Source organism: Lygodium microphyllum, chromosome 19, assembly GCF_053477565.2.
Source record: "Lygodium microphyllum isolate KBCC chromosome 19, Lygodium_microphyllum_v1.1.10, whole genome shotgun sequence".
NCBI lineage: Eukaryota > Viridiplantae > Streptophyta > Polypodiopsida > Schizaeales > Lygodiaceae > Lygodium > Lygodium microphyllum.
In genome coordinates this window covers 9,435,336-9,454,624 of record NC_141153.1, presented here as the reverse complement: position 1 = coordinate 9,454,624, position 19,289 = coordinate 9,435,336, and the positions used below count along the sequence as shown (strand labels likewise).

General features: G+C 40.9%; 1 protein-coding gene across 6 annotated transcripts in view; it reads right to left on the bottom strand.

Moving 5' to 3' along the window:
- Nucleotides 1-7,630, bottom strand: part of LOC148019545 (Rab3 GTPase-activating protein catalytic protein) — a 248,219-nt gene extending 240,589 nt beyond the window's left edge. For 2 of the 6 annotated variants that reach the window (XR_015694814.1, XM_087699512.1), the window contains exons 1-5: nucleotides 7,123-7,467; nucleotides 4,800-4,843; nucleotides 4,641-4,704; nucleotides 4,372-4,486; nucleotides 3,000-3,067 (exon numbers count right to left, since the gene is read on the bottom strand). Coding sequence is in view for 4 of the 6 variants with exons in the window: in XM_087699512.1 (XP_087555638.1) it covers nucleotides 3,000-3,067; nucleotides 4,372-4,486; nucleotides 4,641-4,704; nucleotides 4,800-4,843; nucleotides 7,123-7,242 (411 nt within the window). In the remaining 2 variants the exon portion in view is untranslated. Of the gene's footprint in view, nucleotides 1-2,999; nucleotides 3,068-4,371; nucleotides 4,487-4,640; nucleotides 4,705-4,799; nucleotides 4,844-7,122; nucleotides 7,468-7,499 lie in introns of those variants that run through there. The other 4 variants (XR_015694813.1, XM_087699511.1, XM_087699513.1 and 1 more) reach the window with 3 other exon arrangements.
- Nucleotides 7,631-19,289: the final 11,659 nt, after the last annotated feature.

The following is a 19,289-nucleotide window of genomic DNA, read 5'->3' as shown; positions in this document are numbered from 1 at the left end:
AAACTCTGCCCAAGTCTGAAACTTCTGGTTGGAGTGCAGAACTGACCATTTCAGCCTACTGTAATTACTGGTTCAGACCTGTTCTGAAACCTGTTTTCAGTTCATACTGTTCCCTGCACTATTCAGCCCACTGTAATTACTGGTTCAGACCTGTTCTGAAACCTGTTCAGAGTTCATACTGTTCCCTGCACTATTCAGCCCACTGTAATTACTGGTTCAGACCTGTTCTGAAACCTATTTTCAGTTCATACTACTCCCTGCACTGTTCTGCATCATCTGTGCCAAGTGCCCCTTGATTCTGACATCAATTGGGCTCTGAAATAACCTCTGAACAGTCCAAAAACAGTACTGATTCAGTGCTGTTTCAAACACTTACTTGGTGAGATTACCACCCTCACCTGTCCCTGCTGGGACAGCATACAACCGCTCCTCTTCCTGGAAAAAAGAGGCTCTTGCCTCATGCAAAAACAGCACATTCCACACAGCTGTACCTGAATCAGAAGAAAGGCCCTTCATTCTGCAGCATAACCATACTGTCAGGGGGGGAGAGAGAGAGAGAGAGAGAGAGAGAGAGAGAGAGAGAGTAGGAAGCAAGCTCAGCCCTCTGAGCATCATGGACAGGGTAGACCAGCTCTCAAGAGCTCTCCATTTGCAGCTGTTTTTCACAAATGAGCCCCTTACAATCCAAAAACTGCACGCCAGCCCTATTTAAAGAGGTAAGTGCACACATTTGTGCCAAGTGGCAGCACTAGAAGATATTTTCCGTTTCAGCCTTCCGGTCTAAAATTCTCCATGCTCGGTGCAAAATTCGACCTCGGCACAGACCAAAGGATTGATCCTCGTGCAAAAACGAAGATAATGAGACAAACAAATTCTGAGGTCCAAAAATAGTAACTCCCTAAATTTTAGGAGTTGCTTCCATTGCATCCCACTAGTCTTCTAACCATCTTTGCAGACTATAGCTACATCCAAATTTGTAATGTAGCTCAACTGAAAGTGAATTTCCACTGATGACCCCACATGAACTAATCTCTTGGAGATTTGTCCATCTTCACTTTGAACTAGTCTCTTCCAGGCTAGTTCTTCAACACACTTATCCATATACACTTTGACAAGTCTCTTCCAAACTTGTCAATCTACAGTGCCATCAGTCTCTTCCAGACTTATACTGGACCTTAACTATCCAGTCTTGACTCACTAGACATTCCTATCTGTTTCACATACTGGCCATGCAACTCAGGCGTTTAGATTTCAAGAGGGATCCTTCCAAAAAGAAAAACCAAATAAAATATGTAATAAAGAAATCAACAAAAATGTACTAGTTGTCACAGTCTTGTGACATGCTACATATAGTTCAACCAACTAGTGAAATTCAACCCATTGAAACGAGTCTTATCCATGAAGGCATTCTTGGCCGAAGCAACAGGAGTAGTAGTGCTTGGATAAGGTGGATAGGGTGGGTATTGTGGTGGAAAGGAGTACACTTGGGAATGGATCCCATAGTGCCCACCAGGCATTCGAGAAGTGTGTACGGTGGATCCAAAAGTGTGCATGGGATGACTAGGCATGGGCATTGTCGCCGCATGAGGACCCCATGGTGGACGAATAGGGATGCGTGGAGCAAAGGATGGAAATCCCTGCATAGGAGTGACCCATGGAGAGTGTGACGATGCACCATAAGCAAAGGAAGGAAATCCCTGCATCTAAGAGGTCATGGGGTGTGTATAGCTAGGGGTAGTGAGGGGGATGCCCATCATAGCCATCCTAGTAGGAAAAGATATTCCTACATGAGGAAAGGTGGAGGAAACTGTGTTAGAGGGTGGCATCCCTTGTAACGAAGTCCTGCGCTAAAGAGATAAGACTAAATGGGGGCAACCTGTCTACTTATAGACGAGGATGGACCCTCCCAATTTAGGGTTTTTCATTAAATTAAGCTTGTTTTGGGGTTGTTTAAGTGGCTAATCAGCAAGGAATGCATTTCTTAGCTCAACATATGTCATATTCTATCACATAAACCACTACTGTGATCCTATAACAAGAGCAACCTGTAAGGTTTGCATAATCCAAGTCCTCTCTCAAAAGTCTATAATCCTCCTCCATTGTGAAGATAAAAACTCTCTTCTTGTTGGTCACAATCACTCCTAGGAGGATGTCCCTTTGGAAAAGAGACCTATATATGTCAATAAGGTGTTTGTAGCTATCCTCTACTCAAGGAGATAGTCCCTATGTTATGATTTCTATCATGACCCTAGAATTCTTAAGCTCATGTATCCAAAGGTTAATTGGTAAAACCTCGAAAGCAAACCACTGTTCCACTACAGTAACTTGTATGGAGAACCTCCCCCAAGAAAGAAGAGTCCTCTATCCCAAGGTATGGTCAAACTCTAACATCAAGCAAAGACTATCTCATTCTCTCTAACCTCAAGTATGAGTGAAGAGAAGAGACCTTCCCATTCTCTCTTCAACTATGATCAAGGCTACTTAATGAAGGTGCCACACAAACATAATTTAACTTTAGAACTCTCTTTTGGTAGGTCCAAGACATTGCATGAGTTGTGTTGGGCATGGGCAGACCGCGCATCCATCAGTAATTAAGGTTCTATCACCTAAAACTGAAATTCATTAATTTGAGCTCGACATTTTTAAAATAATATCAATCTAAATGAACCTTAATGAAACTTTCATTTATTTTTAATGAGTGTGGGTGTGGTTCAAAGTTTCTGGCCGAGACACTCAGATTTAATAAATAAATTGGTTGAATAGACACAAATCCCAAACAAGAAGTCAAATGATTCACTCCTCAAAAGGACATCTGGTGATGGAACAAGTTTACAGATATATGCAATCTAAAAAAATGCGTTTTTAGTGCAGAAGGAGTCTATACATAACATTATCCGTTTCCTTTTTCCAGATTCAACCAAGCAAGGGACCGCAATGACCTTTTACAATCTAGGAGCATATTGCAGTTCATTAATGTTCTGATTGCAATATGTTCATACCAAGAAATCTTTTACTCCAAACCAAACTTGCAAAAAATGAGCATCTCCTCTCCAGTCATCTGCACCACCTGGGAACCATCCAATAATATGAGTTAAATTTTTCATATTAGTACACATTTTGACAATGTAAAAACATTACAGAGCAATTGTGCCTCTTTAGAGAGAAATTACAAGTGCAAACTGCTGCAGGCACACATGTTACACAAATCAGGGTGTTATACAGGGATCAACAGTATACAGTTGTACCAAAAAGATCCTAAAAATGTCACCTAAGACCTGCTTCCTTTTGGAAAAAATTTGATACAAGTTCAAATTTTGCCATCTTTTTGAGCTTTCCTGCTCAGTCCAGTTCCTTGAGGCGGCTCAATCTTCCTCCCTGAATTTTCTGGAGACTCTAATCAGATGAAATGGGCAACAGAACTCAAAGTGAAATGAGCACTAGCACATGGATATACAAAAGGGAATGAACCAAGATGAAAAAGAATTGTGCATGTGCCCTGCATATATATGCTGTGCAGAGCAGGACCAACCAAAAATGCTGTGATGTAAATGGCCTGGCAAGCTGGTCTGTCAGGTTGGCCACTATTCAGGCACCCAAATGAATCTGGACAGAGAACTCTCAACAGCCCCTCTCAGCAACATTTTGGGGAGCACAAATGAGAACTCGAATGGGATAAAGGGCAGCAAAAAACCAAAAAAATATAACCGTATGCACAATGGAGAGAAATGACAGTCCCCCTGTCAAGACGAGAAATCTGCATGTCTGACTCCCAATTTGTGCAATAGTCCATCAAGGCCAAGCAAGAAACACTTCGAAAATGAATCCATGTAGAACAAACTTGCTAAGGTGAAATTCTTTGTTCTTATACATCTCCTAAGATTGGGATTGGGTATTAAGGATAGCTTTTCTCATACATGTATATTCTACTGAAGTTGGAGATTGGGTGCTGAAGTTGAATTTGTCCAAGCACTTTATTAAAATGCATCTTCTTCTAAGAGGCTATTTCCAAGTGGGCACTTGTATCATTGTGACCTTTTCTTTTTGCTCTCAGAGGCTTTTGACAACATTTATTATAACCTTGTTGCTCTCTCTCTCTCCCCCCCCCCGCCCCCAATGTTCATCTCTTTTTCTTCTATGTTACCCACGTCTTAATAGATCCTGAAACCCCTAATTAAAAAGTTGTCATTTCTTTAACTATACTAGAACATTGGTATAAGAGCATGAATATTGTTGATGAGTTCTGACTAACTACCTTGTAGTACCAAAAGGAAATAGGAAATAGACTACTCTCTCTTGTCAAGTGCTACAAGTCTCTTAATTAAACAAAGTTAGAAATATTAACAGCTCATATCAAAGCATCACAAAATTTACCATGTCCATCAACTTCAAAGAAAAGTTCCAAGCGATAATTTTTTGTAACATAGGCAAAGTCGTTGTGCACTGCATACAACATTCTATGACCATCGACAATGACTGCACCTGTAGCCTGTCCATTTCAAATATGTCCATGGTGATCACAGTAAGTAATTTTTACAATATAGACAAGACATAGAAAAGTTTACCATTTCTACACTCCCTAGTTCAGTCATAACTTAAGAGAGCCTTCAAACGCTGTTTCTACAAATAAAAATAGGACTTACCATGCAGCCATGTGTAACTGCGGTCTGCCATTTTCTACAAACTGCCTCAATGTCTGAGATAAGTCTGTACTCCAAAACCATTGAATGCAAAGTGCACATCAAGCATAGACATGCAATAGTATTCATTTTTGTGCTTTCAAAAAAGGTGATGTTTGGTACCTCTCCCAAGATGATGCAACAGTGAAGTCATCAAATCCTCCTTGCTGTAATAGTCAGGGCATAATATGATACATATCAAATGAGTAGTGGGCATACAGTATACAAAAGAACTAGAAGGCCTATTACATTGGTAGAGATTCCTAGAAGGCATGTTTCATGAACGACAAATTGTAAAGTCAAAAGAGCCAGTAAACAGCCCTCATTATGTACTCCACAAGACATAGCTCTAGAAAGAGAGAGAGAGAGAGAGAGAGAGAGAGAGAGAGAGTGTGTGTGCGCGCGCGCTTTTCTTTTTGTGTGTCTGTGTTGGGGGGTTTGCTGGCGGTGTTTTTGGGTTGGGTAGGTGTGTATTGCAAGAGAATCTGCTCCATGCTCGCCTTTGCCTACTCTCCCTGGCTATAGCCTTGTCCCACGCTTTTGTGCACTTGTTGAGAAAACCCGGTCATTAAGTGCATTATATTTGTTAGGTTAGGATTCAACAACACATGCACGCTCACACACACTCATAGCGAACAAGTGAACAGCAAGAGAGGAGAGTGCTGGAAGGTCACATCAAACATCCACTATGTGAGAATGATCATGAAAGTACAATCCCAAAGGTACTAAAGTACCACACCCATTAACAGGTGTTCCGTGGGGGCAAAAACCCTTCTCCAACTAAAAGGTGAAAAGTGCCTGTGGATAAGAGAGCATTCACACCAAAACTACAAAGAAACAACATAATCAATGCATGTATGCAAGCAAAGAGACAACATAATCTATGCATGCATACAAAGAAACAACATGATCTATGCATGCATGCAACCAAAGAGAATTGCCTTTAGAATAGAAAAGACCCAACATCTAAGTTCCTTCAAGATAGCAAAAGACACGTTTGATTGCTTGCCAATGTGTAATACCATGGCTGTGCGTAAAGTGTGCCAACTAAGAAACCCCAAATTGAATATCTAGTCGTGTATTACACATACAATAGACAACCAACAACTCGCTGATAAAGAGAAGTATCAAATGGATCTCCTACATCTTCAAGTGTAACCCTATGGCCTATCTCAAATAGAGTAGAAATAGGCTTGAAGTATTGCATCTAAAATTGCTTAAGGAGTTGCCCAATGTACTTAAACTATCACAAAATAATACCCCCCTCAACTATAATAATTAGTATGCCAAGATAGTAGTGCATGTGGCCAAGATCTATGACATCAAAAGCATGCTGCAATTCATCCTTTAGGGCTACAATGTTTGTTTCAAGAGGTCTAGTTAACAACATGTCACCCACATAAAGAATGAGAATCAAGAGGCTATCCCCACTTTTGCAAATATAAAATGTGCTTTGACCGTGTGAGTTAGTGAAGCCAAGAGCAATCAAATATGCATGAATATTTTTGCACCATGCCCTAGGTACCTCCTTCAAACTATAGAAGGCCTTATGCACCTAGCACACTTTGCTCTAAGCCTTTCCAAACAAAGCCAAGAGATTGTGTGACACAAACCTCTTCATGAAGATCACCATTCGGAAAAGTAATATTCACATCCAACTAAAATAGAGGAGAACCCTCAAGATGATCTTTTACGACCCAACAAAGACCATAGCCGTGACTTGGGAGATTATGGCTTGGGTCACAAACAAAGGCCTAATGTGGAATTTGAGGACGCTCACGGGAGCCTCTCTGTCCTTGTCTAATATTTCCTCGACATTAGCACCATATAAGCACAATCCCCAATTCAAAGTACTCACAAGCACAATGGACCCAAAGGCACTCTCACAGAGGGGAGCCAATTGCTAGTATTATTGCTATTTATATTATTGCTTGTTACATTTGGATGCGAAGGGTAGCCATGCTACATCCTCTTTAGAAACTCTTTCAGGGATTTGGACAAAAATCATCCAGGGAGCCAATTGCTAGTATTATTGCTTGTTACATTTGGATGTGAAGTGTAGCCATGCTACATCCTCTTTAGAGACTCTTTCAGGGATTTGGACAAAAATCATCCACACTCTCCGAAGGAGATAGGAGAGGATACAAGGCAGGCAGCTCTGAAAGGATGAGGACTAGAGATGCCTTCTTACGGACCTAGGACTCTAGCACCTTCTTTCATTCTACCTCAGAGTAAATTGGTGGTTCACACAACAATTGTATTTGTGTTGTACTTAGCTACTCTGTACAGGGTTCTTTGTACTTTCCATCGTACCGTGATGGGATTTTCTCCGCAGTGCTATTTATAGAATTTTCTCTTCTTTGAAAAGGAAAGAGGAGTCCCATACGCTACATCTGGTCCTGAGATTTTAGAGGAGCCCAACCGAAGGGGGTTGTGTTGGACAAACCTGTTGAGCTATGCCAACCTTGAAACCCTCCACGATAAAGGACCTAATCCACCGAATTGAGACCATGCCAATATTGCGAGATTCCCACATGTCGTTCAGCTCCACTATATTGGGTGCCATACTGCCGCAATCTAATATGGCACATTTTGGACAGCGGAATTCTCTTCTAAGATGATCTTTCCCACATCTCTCCCAAATACACTCTCTCTCTCTCTCTCTCTCTCTCTCTCTCTGTGTACACGCTCGCGTGCGTCTGTGCAATCACGCCATCGCTCTGCTCAGACTTTCTTCTCCTAGGAATAAGACTAGATCAACCAAGATAAACACCGCTGACGATACCACATCAAGAATTTGGGGAGGTGAATGGAGACACATACATCATCCAGGAGCAAATCTTCGGATTCCGAATCGGAGTCCATGCCAGTTTGCTCGTCTTGTCTGGGTACCGTATCGGGCTCCTTCCTTCAGTAACATTACAAATGTCATTATTACATAAGGTTGGTTACACACCAAGTGATGGACGGCCAGCCCTCACCGATAGTGTGGGCATGCATTTCTTGAGACTAGGCGTGGATATGGGTGTCATATCTTTACACACCAAATGGACACAGTTTGGTTTTTTTTTTAATAGATTTATAATTTTTTTATTGGTTATGAATGCAAAAAGTATACCCTTGTCCGTCACTTTACAAAGTGGACAAGGGAGACTCCTCATCCAAAAGTGTACCCTTGTCCGTCAATTTACAAAGTGGGCAAAGGAGACTCCTCGTCCAAAAGTGGGCGGGGAGTTCACCTGTTTAGCAGGTAAACAAGAAGTCATGTCTTCTCTAGTGTGTAAAGGACTATGGACACCTAACTCTTAAATAAGTATTTTGATTGGTTAAAGCTTACAAAGTGGGTGTCCATTATTTGGTGTGTAACTAGCCTAAGCATATGGATCTATATAAATTATTTAAAACTATGATGTGAGGGACTGTGAAAGGGTCTTTGAATCAAATTAGATGTATTTGCAGTTTTTTAAAACTAAAATGTTGTAAAGTTCAAAGGTTTTTTCTTTCTTTCTTTAAACTTTGAAGTTCCTTTTCAAAATTTGGCAATTCATTTTACATTCAACTTTGGTCTTTTGCCAACACTACACCTGCACATTTACTACAAACTACTTTCATAGGTACCACATTAAATGTAAATTAATCCCCTATATGGACATGTAGGCTCTTGCATCTCTATAGATAGGAGATAGCCAACGGGATCTTTTGCAAGCCCATGCAAGAGGATGAGGATACGAAAGGCCAATAGTATTGATAATAACAAAAGCTTGATCAATTCTATAGGTATCGCTTCAAAGTTCACACAAGTGTACGAGGATTCGAGAGTGAAGTACAAGTGGATGGTGATAGTATTGCTTTGACAAGCCCTTGGAACGTACCCATGCCTCAAAAGAGCACAACACTAGCATAGAGGAAGAGAATAGACTCAAGCTTGAAGCAAATCCATAGTAAATGTCTAAAATAATGGCCAAGTCTAGCAAGAAGAATGTGGAGGAAAAAGTAAAAGGTCTATTGAAGAAAGTCACCCTGAATGTTAATCACGGTTGCACTTATGTTGTCAAGTTTAATATGAAAACAATACTTGTTTTCTTTATGACTAAACCACCAAAAGCAATGGATACAACAACCTACCTTAACATCATTCTCAAAAATGAAGACATCATGGATCATATCTATTATAGCGGGAAAGGCTTCTCTAAGGTAGTATTTGACAAGAAGGAGGTTGCATCAAAAGTTTTGGCCTAGGGGATATGCTTTTGGGGCCTTGACCTTGTCTAGATTATGCTTTGGTAGCTAGTGAAGACTAGAAGGAATTACATCAAGAATGAATGCCATGCTTGGGTGGAGATTCTAGAGCTCCCTACTGACTTGTGGAATCTACATATAGATATTACGTAGAGATTAGGGAAGCCATTGTTGGATTTAGAATTATAGGAATGCAAGTACACAACCTAGGGAAGAAGAAGCTTGAGAAAGCACAACTCAATATGTATTGTGAGATATCAATAGAGAAGAATTACAAGAGTCTAGCATGTCCTAAAAGTGAATATGCATATATAAAGCTAGGGGGAAAACCTCCTCAGAGAGAAAAAGTGCCTCAATGATCCTTAGAGAAAAAGTGCCCCAATGGTCCTAAATGTGTTCATACACATCACTATCGAAATATGGCAACAAATCCCCCCTTGGAGTGACGTGATGAACAAGAATTGACACTCATGTAAGCGAAGTGATATTCTTAGTGAACTAGATCAATCCATAAAAGGGAGTAAGCTCAAACCTTTGAAATTCTCATGAGATGAAGCCTTTATACATAGATTTGCAAGGTTGTCTTATGTTGGCACATAGGCTAAGTGAACCTCTCCTATAGAGAGTCTCTCCCTTATATATTGACCAACACCCAAACCGGCTAAGAGGCATCTAAACCAAACACACTCAACTGTAGTTGTGAAAACTGCCATGTACTTAGCTTCACAACTAAAAGTTGCCTTTTTAAAAGAAATAGGTGCATCCTCATCACACAAACTAGAAATAGCCAATGTATAACAATCTGATGTATAAGAGGCACTACGAGAGTCTAAACGCATACAACTAGCCAATGGTCCATCTAACTTACTATCATGTAATGTTTGCACTAGCCATTTTGGCATAGTTCTAAACTATTCAATCTCTACTTTCTCTTCAAGAAGTGCATCATTCACATCTGCATCATAAATAGGTTGATTTGTGTTATCATGAAAACCTACATAGGCTAAAATTTGACCACATTTAGCATTGCATGTGACTGCATACCATTGAAAAGAGGCAACAAAGTGTCATAAATGTCTTGTGAGCATATATCTTGCTCTTTTATACATGAAAGTGAAGAATGAAAAGTAAAGACTAAACAATATCTTTCACAAAGGCAATGCATGGCTAACCAAGATATGCTTAGTTTGTGGATACCTTTGCTTTCATTATTGTACCTAACAAAAATACATTTTAAAGCCTTGTTATCCAACTTATTGCATTGTTTCATTGGTACCATAGCATAAGCCAAGCGCCAAAAACATATAGGTGAGCCAAAGATGGCTTTTTACCATACTAAGCCTCATACGGAGTGATAGATTGCAAAGCCTTAGTGGACATCTATTAAGTACATAGGTTGCACATAGAATAGCTTCAAGCCAAATGCTACATGGTGAAGCTTCATGCATTGTGCCATCTCCATCACTGATCTATTTTCCCTCTCAACTACACTATTTTGCTATGATGTATATGGCATTGTATATTGGTGTTTCATCCCACATTCAAACAGATATGCATCAAATTCATTAAACATATACTCCCCCCCAATTAGAGTAGAGAATGCCCACTTTACATACTCACAAAATTTTTAGCAACGCTAATAGATAGCTTCAAGTACAAAAACACTTTGGATTTAGCTTTAAAACCATATATTCATGCATGGCTAGGCTACTCATCAACAACGAAAGCCACAAAGTACATGTAGTTGTCAAAAGGTGCTTGCGTTGGACCACAAACATCATTGTATAGAAGCTACAGTTTATGGATAGCTCTCACTAAACCATCTTTTGGAAACAAAGCATGTTGTATGTTACCTAATATGTAGCTTTCACAAATGTGTTCTCCATGTGCCTCAAGATTAGACAATGAAAATACCAAATTAGATTTTTGCAAATGCAATAAACTAACAAAGTTTAGATGATCAAAATGTGAATGGCAAAGTTTTACATATGAAATTGCCTACAAATCTGCGACAGCACATGCCATGTCTTCCACACATTTCCCAAAGTTATCGAGCTTATACAACCCATGGTATAGTGAATCAAATGTAATAATCGTATCATCTCAAGAGAGATGATGAGCAATACATCTGTCATCAACAAAACTTCACAATCAAGCCAATCTTGATAAGTGTAAAAACTGACACTAATTTTTATAAAATATTTGGTACATATACAGCATCCATAAGTGTGAAAGTACTGCCATTAACTACAAACAACACAAATTTTCCAACTCCTTTGATATCATAAGAGGAGTTATTGACACATGTCATAGTACTATCCTCAAGGGAAACCTCAAGAGAAGTGAACAAATTGCATAAAGAGGTGATATGCTTTGTGACACCACTATTAAAGTAATATACATCTGAATCCACAATTAACATGCAAGACCCGTGTAAAAAAGGGTCATAACTACATTGCATACTAAATGTCCATTTTGTATCTTACACAATATTTATAGATTTTAAACTAGGAGGAGAGGCATCTACAATAACCATACTAGCCTCTTTACCATCCCTATCTAGTATCAACCTTCTTTGTTTGAGTAGCATTGGACTAGCAGTATGTAGACGTGATGCAACAAATTTATGCTTGAAAAACATGAGCAGATCTGGCCACTACTAATCATCTACCTGCTTGAGCAATCATATGGGACATGGGGGAGAGAACGTGGCCTGTAGAAGTTGTGCCTATTGTTCCTATAGCTATACCTGGACAGATCTGAAGGCAGCCTTGATGTATAATGTATATGCATCCAATGTGACATATTACTTATGCTAAATGGTTGAGCATTGGCATGAGCTCATGGAGCATTATATATGTTGTAGCAAACTGATGTAAAGCAATCTGAATGTGACCATCAGACATGTGTAATGCAGGCTAAATACACTTATTGTGTATGGTAACTCATAGGCAACACTGAAGTCTCAACATACATTGATCATTGAAGAGCTTATACTTGGCGGACGCTTGACAAAGCATATGTGTTATCTCTTATGTTTTTTATCTTGGATTAGGAGTGTCAAATGCTCAGTGGTTGAAGATAATGACATGCTAAAATATGTCCAAAATTTTTTTTAACACTAATATAGGTCATCGTTTGATCCACCAATGCTTTGGAATGATGGATAAGACTATCAAGAATGCCTGATGAATGTCTGTGCAATACCCATGTACACCTTGGCATGATTAAAAGGGATTAAAAATTCAATTTTGGAATGCATTTACAGATCTAGAAATTACAAGCTGAAATCTATAATTTGAATGTATGACAGTTATCACTCAAAGGTTGAAACATTCTGACATCCATTTGGTACCTGTAAGGCTTGAGTCATGCCATTGGAGCTGTAGGTGTTTTTGTGGGATATTGTGAGTATTAAATGCCCAAATTTGGACCGATTTGTTGTTGGCGATAGCAAGGTATTTGTTAGGGGTAAAGGCGCCTTCGCCTAGCCGCCCGTGTCTTACTACACTAAAAGTACTCGCCACTGCACGTTGCAAGTGGCGGGTGCCCACCATCACAGTCACTTATTCTTTATTCTTTTAGTGATAGTTTGAATAAAGGAAGGCTCGGCCACGCATTGTGGTTGTTGGAGTTCCCATTTCTTGTCTCTCTCTTTCTTGTTCTTGCTCTCCCGCCATAGCTCTCGCGTGTAAGCTTCGATCATTCTCACCTTTCAACTAGCATCAAAGCAGGTCCTTCGTGAGCGCTTCCCGGACTTCCCTGGCATCTACACAAGGTATAAGAGCTTGCTTCTCACTCATTTCTCAACCATTCTTTGACATGAACAACAGGGTTTCATGAAGAGGCAGCCATAGCTTCCATCATTGAAGCTTGTTCTCTTCACCTCTTGCTTGGACTTGTCCTAGGCTTGTGTAGGCCTATTGTAGGCCTTCATTGGGCTCTTGCTTATCCCCTACCCACCCTAATTTGGGCCCTCAAGTACAGCAGCATGCTCATGTTTTATTTGTGCCTGTTTGCAAAAATGGCTCAAAAATCACTCTTTTTGTCATATCTTGGGCATTCGGAATCCGATTCAAGCAAGATAAGAGTCTAAGTTGGGATTTTTGCATGCTACGGATGTGATGGTGATGTCAGATTTGCCAAATTCTGATGACAGAATATTTTTCAGTAGACTTTAGGTCTGAGACAGCATGTATTTGTATGCCTATGGCTTATGTGATGCTTCTACTTATGTCTATTGATATCGGATCACTTGTGGATGTTATGCCTCTTATGTGAGATGCATTTGGAGCTGATTTAGGTCAACCATTGACTATTTTGAACAATCCTAGATCCGACCAAAACAAGGCAGCACTTATGTCTTGAAGTCTATGCTTACCAGGATTGATCACTTGATGTATATTGATGGCCGGATGATGTCTACATGTATGGAGATGCTATCTTAATGGATTGCCATCATTTTGGTACTGATCTGAGGCCTGAAATACTTAGTCTAGAGTAGTGAATGTCTATTGTAAACAGTTGGACTGAAGCTATTCTACTAATGTATGCTTATGCCTATGCTATTCTGGTCATGTCTTGGAGATGTACATTGATGTATTGACCATCGGGGATTGGAAAAGAGTTCAACATTGCTTCTTAATCATTGGTTGAGCTTGAGCTCTGCTTTCCATAGCATTTGGATATTTATCTTGGATGTATCTTGGCACTTATCAGTCTATGCTTGACTGCTTTGGACATGCACTTATGCTCATGTCACCTACCTATGTTAGCTACATTGTTTGAGCTTGGATGCTATTGGAGCTTTACTTGGGCTTGACATTCGATTGTCTGGAGCATATTTTGGAGATTTATTGGCTTGCCAGAGTTTATTTTGGGACATACTTAATGTCTATGGATGCTACATATGGATGTCACATCGCCTCCATGTCCGGGATGTCTCATTGATGCTTGATCTTGGACACTTGTCACTGGTGCTTGTACATGCTTTGTTCAAGATTTGTTGCTTGATATTTATGGCCTTTGTGCCAGTGGGAGCTTTTGAGACTATTTGGGATTTCTTACCCTTTGGGATGATGCATGGTTCATATGTCTTGGTTCCTTCCGATGCTTATGAGCTGACTCTTTGACTTGGGTCCCTTTCCTTGTGAGCTGACACCTACTTGTATCAAGTCTTGGTAGTGGCAGGCACACTTTCCTCCGTTGACTGGGCGATGTGCCTACTCAGTGGCAGATATTTCATGACATGTTCAAGTGTTGGATTCAGGCTTATCGACTGTCATATGCCTATGTTATGCCTACATGATACCGGTTATGGTCTTGGCAGTATATGATTGACTTGGGATCTGCTTCTGGCATAGTTAGTTCTCATTTACTGAAATCTATCTTCTATCATTTATTACATGATACTGGTTATGGTCTTGGCAGTATATGATTGACTTGGGATCTGCTTCTGGCATAGTTAGCTCTCATTTACTGAAATCTATCATTTATTACAACAAGTTGAAATCTGTAGATTTTGAGTACTTCTCTGAGGTAATGCTTACCATTTGATGTTATCTTGGTCATGTTTGGTAGAAAGGTGCTTCTCTTGGTGAAATCCATCCTTTCAGCCAGTTTTAGGAGTGGTTTTAGTGCCTTTTCTACTAATTATAGCAACCTGCAATTTTACTTTTTTGCTTTGATTTGGGACAGTATGGCTGGTCATTTGAAAGACACGGCTCTCTTTAACATTGCCAAGTTGGATGGTACCAACTATGGGTATTGGAAGTCCTAAATATGGTAGGTTTTGGTGCAAAAGTTGCAAATTAAACACTTGCGTTTCAAGGGTGTCAAACCTGAGGATATGGATGATGATGTTTGGATGGAAGTTGATGAGCTATGCAAGTCTACCATTATTTTGTCACTCTTAGAAGAGGTCCATCATAATGTTGTTGAAGATGAGAATCAAAGTGCATGGGATTTATGGGAGAAGATTCAGGAGCTCTATGCGCAGCAGAGTCCTACGTCACAGATGTATTGGCTAAAGCAGTTAATGGACCTTCGCATGAAGGAGGGGACCTCCCTTTCATCTCATTTCAGTCAGTTTCATGCTATCATGAAAAGTTTGTTGTCACAAGGTATTGAGTCAAAGACAACTTGCACCCGTTGTTTTTGCTTGGCACCTTGTCTGAATCATGGGATGTCTTCCGTACTACCATATGTACGAACAAGCTTGATGGGCTGAAAATCAAAGATGTTGAGAGGGCTTTATTGACTGAGGAAATCAATAGGAGAAACAATGATGCTCCACGCTCTTCACATGCATTGACCATTAGAGGTGGCAGAAATGGCAGGCATGATAATGATCATAAGAGCATGGACTCTCAGAAGTCCAGGTCCAAGTCACATGGTCGCAATAAGTCCCGTGGACAGAAGTCTGATCTTACCTGTCATTATTGTGGGGCAGCATGACATATTAGGCCGCAGTGCCATAAAATGCGCGATGATAAGTGCAAGGAAAAGAGAAAAGATAAAGTGCAGGAAAAGTCTTCTGAGCACAACATAGTACCTGCAAAGTCTAGTGTGAAGATAGAAGAGGTTAATGTCATGCAGGCCACTGATTCAAATGATGATTACATACTTGTAGCTTCTTCATGCGATACCTCACAAACTTTTGAGATACACTCTATGTATGTGCAGTGCTGGCTCTTGGATTCGGGTGCGTCATTTCATGTGACACCTTGTAGAGATTGGTTTCATACCTATCGTAATATGTCTAGTTCTGTGTCCCTTGGTGATGACAGGTCTCTTGACATTGTGGGCATTAGAGATGTTAGGTTGCAGTTTCCTTCTAGCAACTCTTTTATTTTGCATGATGTACGCCATGTACCTACGTTGACTCGCAGCCTTATGTCAGCTGGACAGCTTGATGATGCAGGGTATTTTGTGTCTTTTGGAGACTTTGCATTGAAGATTACTCGTGGCAGGCTTGTACTTGCAAGAGATGCCAAGTCTGGCAGCCTCTATCCCTTACTTGTATCTAGAGCTACATTGGATCATGTTTTGTCTGTGAGTTCTATTCCCCATGTATCCCTTTGGCATGCTCGTTTGGGGCATATGTCTCTTAAAGGAATGAAAATGCTCCGTGCTTTGCAGTATCTTCCACCTTTTGGCTCTTTGCATTTTGATTCTTGTGATCATTGTTTCTATGGCAGGTAGACTAGTAAAACACATAAAAAGTCTGGTAAGAAATGCATGGGTAATCCCTTGGCTCTTGTGCAATCAGATGTATGTGGGTCCATGCCCTGTCAGTCACTTGGTGGGGCAAAGTACTTTGTTACTTTCATAGATGATTACTCACGTAAGGTTTGGGCTTATCCCAAAAAGAGAAAATCTGATGTCTTAGACACATTTCAGCGTTGTCTTGCATTGGTAGAGAACCAATTTGGAAAAAGGCTCAAATGCCTAAGGTCAGATAATGGGGGCGAGTATATATCACGTGCTTTTGAGCAGTTTTGTGATGAGCGGGGTGTTAAGTGTCAATGGACCGCCCCTTACATCCCACCCCAGAATGGTATGGTTGAACGCATAAATAGGACCATTCAAGAAAGGGTCTATAGCATGCTTAGCCAGGCTGGCTTACCACAGCACTTTTGGGCTGAGGCACTTACTACTGCAGTGCATCTCATTAGCAGGTCGCTTAGCAGTGGCATAGACTTTCAGGTTGCAGAGGAGGTATGGACAGGCAAACCCCCCTCTTATGATCATTTGCGTGTCTTTGGTTGTGAGGCATTCTACCATGTGCCTAAGGACAAATGCAATAAGTTGGATCCTAAGAGTGTCAAATGCATTTTCATTGGCTATGAAGATATAAGAGAGATGGGTAAGACGACCTCCTGACCATTTTGCACCCTCTATGGATTATGTACTGGTTACAGATGCAGGAGAGTCTCTTACTTATGATGAGGCTATGCGCAGGGGTGATTGTCACTCTTGGGAGAGGGCTATGCAGTTTGAGCTTGACTCATTGCATAAGAATAAGACTTGGGATTTGGTTTCCTTGCCTCAAGGTAAGAAGGCTTTTCCATACAAGTGGGTGTACAAGCTGAAAAGTACCCCTGGACACCCCAAGCCGGCATACAAGGCTCGATTGGTTGCTAAGCGTTTTAAGTAAGAGCATGGTGTTGACTTTGATGAAGTCTTTTCTCCTGTGGTCAAGATGACCACCCTATGCTTAGTCTTGGCCTTGGTTGCACAGCTTGACCTGGACTTGTACCAGATGGATGTCAAGATGGCTTTTCTACATGGGGACTTGCATAATGAGATTTACATGGAGCAACCTAAGGGCTTTGCAGACCCTTAGGGAACACCTAGTGTGCAAGCTAAAGAAGAGTCTATATGGCTTAAAGCAGGCACCTAGGAAATGGTACCATAAATTTGATGCATTCATGCAGTCACAGGGCTACAGCCGCAGTGCTATGGATCCGTGCTTGTATACAAAGAAAGCCCATGATGGTTCTTTATTGATTTTGATACTCTATGTGGATGACATGCTTTTAGCAGGGACAGCTCATGAGGAGCTCAATGCTCTTAAGGCTCAGCTCAAGAAGAGCTTTTAGATGAAAGATTTGGGACATGCCTCTCATATACTTGGTATGCGCATCACGCGCGATAGATCTCAGGGACTCCTCTATCTGTCACAGAGGAAGTACGCACATAAAGTCCTTGAGCGCTTCCGCATGCAAGATGTTAAGCCTATTGGCTATCCATTACCTTCTCATGTAAAGGTTTCACAGGCCAATTGTCTGCGAACAAATGAGCAGAGGGCCGAGATGGCCAAGATTCCCTATGCATCAGCTGTGGGTAGTCTTGTGTATACCATGATAGCCACCCATCCAGATATTGCTTTTGCAATTGGGGTTGTGGCATGTTATATGGCTACACCTGGCAAGAAACATTGGGATGCCGTGAAGGGTATCATGAGGTACCTGAAAGGCACAACAGATATGTGTCTTTGTTATGGTAGCCAAGATACAGGAGTCGTGGGGTACACTGACTCTGATTATGAAGGACATGCAGATAGTAGAAAGTCTACTTCTGACTACGTGTTCACTTATGCTGGAGGGGCTATCTCTTGGATGTCCAGGGCGTAGAAGTGTACAGCCCTTTCTACTACAGAGGCCGAGTATATTGCAGCCATAGAGGCTTGCAAAGAGGCTATCTAGTTAGGCCGTTTGATTGCAGACCTTGGTATGACAGATGCGATGCCTACACTGCATTTGGATTCTGTGAGTGCCATTCAGTTGGCCAAGAATCCGGCCAAGAATCCCCAAGAATCCGGTCTTCCATGCGAAGATGAAACATATTGAGGTGAGGTATCACTTCATTTGCGAGGTCATTGAGGATAGGTCTATTGACCTTGTTAAGATTCCGACTGAGCAGAATCCTGCAGACTTGCTCACGAAGAGCCTCACTGCTGGGCGCTTTGCCTTCTGCAGGAGATTGATGGGCATTGGATGAGATGACGCTTTTTTCCTCATCCTGTTGTACATGTGTACATGTTATACTATCTTTTCTTTTTTCTCTCTCACTAGGGCAGATTCGCCTTTAAGTGGGAGGTTGTTGGGGGTAAAGGCACCTTCGCCTACTAGCTGCGTGTGTATTACTACACTGACAATACTCGCCACTGCACACTGCAGGTGGTAGGTACTTGTCACAGTCACTTATTCTTTATTCTTTTAGTGACAGTTTGAATAAAGGAAGGCCCAGCCACACATTGTGGTTGTTGGAGTTCCCATTTCTTGTCTCTCTCTTTCTTGATCTTGCTCTCTCGCCATAGCTCTCGCGTGCAAGCTTTGATCCTTCTCACCTTTCAGTATTAATTTTTTTTATTAGCTTGAAGAATATTTACTTCCATACATGATGTACATGCACTACAATGTGTCCATATGGACATGTATGGATACTTGCATGTAGTGGCAATTGTCCAAGATGTTGTGGGCTATGTTGAGGCATAAATACCCTTGCTTTGGCTGAGAAAATGCTGTCAGTTACACACAGGTTGCTATTCACAGATCGCTTGTCTGTTCACTACCAGTTAGTGTGTTTACATACAGAGTATGCAGTAAATGCAATCCATACAAATAGGTTGTTATACCTAGATGTATTGCCACTTGACTTGGGATATGGCTGACATGTTTATGGATTGAAATACTCTGATATGAATAGAGGGTTGCTACTGAAAACTGTCATTGAATTGGAAGGTTGAAACTGATCAGTTAATAAACCTTGGTTTGCAGGAAGTCAGGCAGTGTTTACAACATGGCAAATGCAGATAGAGTAGATAACATAACCCAGATAGTGGATGAGAAACTTGACAGCAACAACTAT